Source organism: Falco peregrinus, chromosome 7 (assembly GCF_023634155.1).
Source record: "Falco peregrinus isolate bFalPer1 chromosome 7, bFalPer1.pri, whole genome shotgun sequence".
Taxonomy (NCBI): Eukaryota; Metazoa; Chordata; class Aves; order Falconiformes; family Falconidae; genus Falco; species Falco peregrinus.
In genome coordinates this window covers 49677741-49683740 of record NC_073727.1, presented here as the reverse complement: position 1 = coordinate 49683740, position 6000 = coordinate 49677741, and the positions used below count along the sequence as shown (strand labels likewise).

The 6000-nt window shown below is 45.3% G+C and overlaps 1 protein-coding gene across 1 annotated transcript in view; it reads left to right on the top strand.

Annotated features, from left to right (window-relative positions):
* The first annotated feature begins 2055 nt into the window (after positions 1 to 2055).
* SLC22A2 (solute carrier family 22 member 2) overlaps positions 2056 to 6000 on the top strand; it is a 17582-nt gene continuing 13637 nt past the window's right edge. Inside the window, exons 1-2 of the mRNA XM_055809673.1 lie at positions 2056 to 2466; positions 3985 to 4088. Coding sequence (XP_055665648.1) covers positions 2056 to 2466; positions 3985 to 4088 — 515 coding nt within the window. The remainder of the gene's footprint in view (positions 2467 to 3984; positions 4089 to 6000) is intronic.

Below are 6000 nucleotides of genomic sequence, written 5' to 3'. Positions count from 1 at the left end.
TCATCAAGAGATCACACAAATGCAATCAGGTGTGTCCAGGTGACAAGAGTCACATGCCTTTATGTTGGTGGGGTGGACCATTCTGTTCCCCTGAGACTGATGTTGCTGTACACAGGAGGGAGTCAGGATATCCTCAGGCAGCTCAGATATCAATAACAAAAACCTCTAGACACCATGCAATTTGTGAAGCTAGTCAGTGGTCGCTCCCACTGTAGGACAATACTGTGTTTACTGGCAATGCAAGAGAATATTCAAGCGACACTAGAGGTTTTCCAGAAGAAATAACATCAATCTGCCTCAAAAGCAGAGATAGAACCTTCTGCTGGCATAATGGGCATACGAACACAAAACTCGTATCAGTCTTTCTTCTGGCTCTCCCCAGTGTGAAACTACTCCAGGCAGAACCAAGAAAAGGTGATTAAGTATATTTCCAGGATGCTTGATGCACTTCTTGTTGCATATGGCTAAGTTCTGGCTGACCCAGGTTTTAGCTGCTAACAAATGCATCGAATATGTGCTCCTCTGAGTAGCCTGTGTGCAGGCGGGTGCACGGTTTAAAAGCTGCTAGTGCAGTTAACTCCTTGAGCATTAACAGGGAGAATAGTCCATTCCCTGCTTCTGGTGTAAAACAGACCTGAACGGAGATAGGTAAACAGTTTAACTGTGAATGGTCAAAGGTCTGGTCTTTTCTTAGTTGTGAAAGACATTTATTGCAAAGTAGCAGTCCCATTTGTGATGCATGACAGTTCCTAGGCATGCAGGTTGTTGTAACTCAACAGGGCTTGTTATTAATAGCCCTTTAAAACATCATGTTACTTATCACCTCTGTTTTCCTCCAAGGTTCATTGTTTAGTTTTGTGTTTCATAAAACTCATCGAGGTCACCAAGTGCTCCTCAGGGGGGGAATTAACTCGATGAGAGCAGCCTGCTCAGGGATTGTCTTCAGAAGCGCTAAAAAAGCTACAAAGTCATTACAGTCTGACCTAGAAAGAAGGGTAAAAAAACATGTCTGCAAAAAATTTGCAGGCAGAAATCTTTGCCCATAGATGTTTTTTGTCCAGGTCCACACTTCTGATGTTCAGCTGCGCTGAACCTCATCCAGGCCTCCATCATCGCTTACATTAGTTGACACAAACTAATTGTTTACAGGGCAGGCAAATGGGGAACAACATGAAAGAACCTTATGCAACTGCAGCTATGGGAACACAACATAAATCATCCCCCTCGGTAAAAGAGGCTGAGGATGTCTCCTTGCTTAAGCACACATTTACACATTAGCATTGTCCAAGAAATTCACACTAAATAGCTGTAAAGTATTCATGAGATGGGGCTGTGGGTTACAGCAGCCTCTGCCCACTGCCTTCCCAGGGTGCAGGGCAGGAGGCAGAGGGCAGGGTGGGCACGCGAGAGCTGCTGGTGGGTCTCAGGGCCACTCCCAGCTCCTCAGGTGTGGGGCAGCAAGTTTGGTCTGGGCACCTCCGATTCAGAAGTGCCAACTCATACTGCAGTGGCCGGTCTGCTTCCTATTTGGGGCATAACACTCTTCCTTAGCTGTTAGGTGCCTAAAAGAAATCTGCCCTGTTGTGTCTTCTCTGGGTCATCTTCTACACCCTCAAAGTACCATGCAATCATGTCTGAGTATGAGGTTCTTCAGTTGCATATATATGAGGGAGAGGACAACATTGCTTTTGTAATATGTATGGCCTCTGAAAAGAGCAAACAAAGGAATTAGCACCTAGCCCATACTGTGCACTGGCAGGCTTTCGGTGACAGACTGAGATGGCCATAATCTAAGACATCAGCTCTGGTATTTCAAGGGTGTCATATACAAAACTTAATCACAATGGAGGCCAAAACAGGAGAGCCCAAGTATGGTTAGAAATGACATTTTAGAAACAAAGGTTGTGATGCATGGCTTGACAAATGACAAAGGTAATTAATTATTTATTTGTGAGTTCTGAGCACACACTTCAGCTGTTATTTAAGCATGCAGTGAAGGGCAAAGCCCTGGAAAGCAGCTGAGTTAGATATTTTAATGAGTTGCAACGTACAAAGATGCCAACCCTGGATGACATTTTAGAGCAGATCGGAGAATTTGACTTCTTTCAGAAACAAACTCTCTTTGTTGTATGCCTGCTCTCTGCTACCTTTGCTCCCATTTATGTGGGGATTTTTTTCCTGGGGTTCACCCCTGAGCACCATTGCCGCAGCCTCAGGGTGGCCGAGCTGAGCCAGCGCTGTGGCTGGAGCCTGGAGGAGCAGCTGAATCACACGGTTCCCGAGTGGGGCGGCCATGGGGGCGACTTCAGCAGCCGCTGCAGGAGGTACGAGGTGGACTGGAACGCAACTGGCATCAGCTGCACTGACCCCCTCGGCAGCCTCGTGGGCAACCGGAGCACCGTCCCCCTCGGTCCCTGCCGGGACGGCTGGGTCTATGACTCCCCAGGGACCACTCTCGTGACAGAGGTAAGACACAGCTCATCCAGCAAAATCACTCTTGCCTGCACAGCTGGGAACTAGAAGTTGTTGGGTTAGTATGCTAAGTAAGCAAAGTTTTCTTTTGGTGCGCAGTCTGAACCTCACTGCTAATAAATCGTGAATATCATGACTTACTAGGGACTTAGAGCAAAGATTCATATGGAGAAATAATGGGAAATGATTGCTTTTCTTGGGAAGCTAATGCTGCAAGCTTGTCATCAATCAGACAACAGCTATTCTCATAATTCCGTGTTTCAGTCACCAAGCTGAGGGTAGGACTCCACAGACCAAACCAAGGAACTGCACATTTGGGTGATAATCCACACAGAAACTCACTTACAATGAACAAGAAGCAGAGGATGGGGCTGCAGTTGTCAGATAATGAGTCAGCAGCAGCAGCAGCAGCGTTCTTTTCTTCCAACTTACAGTATCTAAACCAGATAATTTAGAAAGTGAAAAACTGCACAAACCATTACTAACAGCCATGTAGAGACCTGAAGCATAGGAAGGAACCTCAAGAGAGATCTCTTCTACTTCTACTGTCCCAAATCTCTAATAACTATAGCTAAACCATGCCTAGCAGATGTTTCTGTAACCTGTTCTTAAAAAACTCTGATGCTGGATGCTTCACAGCTTCCTTGGGCAAAGTATTCATATTCCTTTGCTTCACTATCATCACTGTTACAAAGCAACTCCTTCCCACTTTCCCTTGGGATAGATGGGTTAGGGCAGAGAAGAGCACTCCCAGCTGTCCTCTACATCAGGGAAGCCAGGGAAATGGATTTGAGCTGTTTGGTATGGCCCCAGCAAACTTGTCCAGGTTAGAAAAAGATGAAATAAGCAGCCAAGGACATTCATGCTTCCTTCTGGGCTGAAGTCTCGTTACACATGAATGAATATTTCCAGCAGCAGAGAAGTTAACGCCAGTTTGCCCTCCTCCTCTAGCTGGGTTCAGGTTGGTGACCTGTTAATTGTAAATCAAAAGCAAGTCACAGAGTACCAGCTCACTGCAGAGAAAAGTCAACCAAGCCCTGGGTGTTTTGCCAGTGCTAATGAGGAGTGAGACAGCCAGCTCTTGGCTCCCCTCCAGCAAGGCTCATGGCAGCCCCGACACCTCTCATGCCTGGCGATGCTTTTGTGCAGCGAGGTGATACATGGTTGGAGGCTTTGGCATCCAGGAAGGAAACCATGCTCCAAGTGTCCTCCAAATTTCAGGCAGATGGATGGGGAGGAGAGGGTGAGATTATTCTCAACGCCTTAATTTGTTTGTTCAGAGTTTTTCTCCCTTTCTCACTCTTCTCATGTGTCATTGTGCAATCATTTTCCAGGGTGTAACTTTTCCACAAGTTTTGGACAAGTGTTTTGGACAAGATGTATTGCAGATGTCAGTTTAAGAGATTAAGGGGGTTCTTTTCTGGAGCCTGTTTTCTAGTTGTGTGTCATTGGTTTCCTTCCTCCTTGAACAGCCATGGTTTGCATTGAATGTTCCTGTGGTTGCCCTTGCAGTTTAACCTGGTGTGTGAGGACTCCTGGAAGCTGGACCTCTTCCAGTCATGTGTGAACGCCGGGTTTTTTATTGGTTCCGTGAGCATTGGCTACCTAGCAGACAGGTAAGCAGTATGTAGACGGGTGTGAGATGAACCGTTTTCTCTGGTTATCTGCTTTATGCATGTCACTGAATAACTTCCATGATTCAAAGGGGAAATGAATGCAACTAAAACTTGATTAAAAAGGCCCATGTGTCACTTACAAAGGGGGTGGACAGTGGTTCCTAAGCCCCTGCTTTCAAAGACTGTTGTGACCCAAGAATCCATGGAAATGCCATAGTGTTTCTCCACTTTCATAGCTTCTCAGTGGCTGCATGGGGAATTTGTATATTCACGGATGAAGAGACTTTGGGTTTGTTCACAGTGGCAAACCGCAATGTGAGCTCAAAGTTTAAGATGAAACTTTAACTCACATGCGAGCTGTTTGCCCATCTTTGTGATAAATTTGTTTCACATTAATTTTAACAGCATCCAGATGGCCATAAATCAGTTTCAAAATAGAATAGTTTTTCTCAGATACAGAAATAGAAGTTGCTCCTTCTGAAATTTTCTTTGGTTTCCCTTTTTCTAGTTGGCTCTCTATGTAGCCAGTTCTAGACCTTGTTGTCCCTCATCTCCTCTTTTCCACCACAAGTGTCATTGTGCCATGTATCTGCCCAGTAGTGTTATTTTTAGGTTAGACTCTAAACAAATTTAATGCTTTGTAGGTGATCTTCCTGGGCATGTTTATGAAATTACAGTAAAATTACAAGAGATCTGAGACTGGAATTTAAAGGGATGAGGGTAACACAGGATGAAGAATCCTTCTGTAGAGTCAGTCTGTCTTGGAGGAATGTCTTTTTTTTCTGTATTCTCAGGACATCAGAGAGCACAATGAGCAATAGCCTTTTCCTCCCGTGCTGATCAGGCCCCAGAATCATCTCTGTTGGACAGATACTGCCACCATTCCCTTCTTTTAACTTTCCCCCTCCTCCAAGGGGGAAGGTCTATGGGAAGGGGCACAGCTGTCCCTCATAGTAGTTTTGTAGTGTCACAAAATAAGGATGGGTCTGTGATTGTCCTGCTGGTCCCTGCTCCCATGTTTCATTGCGGGCAAACACATCATCAGTTAGGTCGTGTACACCACCTTTGTGTACACGTAAGTAGCTACCAGGGTCCTAGCTAATGCCAGCCTGTCCCTCCGTGTGGACAAACCTGCTTGTGAAGAAGGTCACCTTTGCACAGATTGGACAGACCACTTTCCAGTCCTCAGTAAACCATTACCTTCCTACCAGTGAACCAGATCATGTTTATTTCAGGTGTTCTGCTTAAATGGATTTTACATCAGAAGATACTGATTTATCACAGTAACTCATCCTGGTCACATCTTGTGTGTAGCTACAGCTTTGGCATAAGGTTCTCTTGGGTGAAAGATATCAAATGACTACAGGAGTACTGCAAAGATCCTACATCCAGTCTTCAGTATGGGGCTGGAGTCCCCTGTCTGATTCGAAAGACAAAGGTTGACACACTTACACCAATTTTTGCTTTTCTTCACATACATTTGGAAGGATCTTGGTTTCTTTTTCATCTTGGAAATGTATGTCACACACACACACACACCATCCTCTCTTTCCCTTAAATCCAAATTCCTGTCTTCTGGCCAATCATCTAGTGAACTAGAAAGCATTCCATCCTTTTTCCCAGAACTGACACTCAGATAACAATGCACAGCTGATGGAAGCAAAGGAGGGGATATGTAGCAGCTGCTCATCCAGGCATGACAGGACATGGAGCAGCAGTAAGCAGATCCCGCGACCAGCAGAGGTGCCACTCTTCAGATCACCTCTTCAGCATAGAGGTGGATTAAGCAATCATGTTCCCTAGCAAAGGCATTTCTTGGCAGTGTATGGCTGTGCGAACCAATAGAAACTGGAGCTCCCAAACCCTCAGTCATTTATATCTGAAATGCTCTCTGTGTCAAAATACTGAAGGA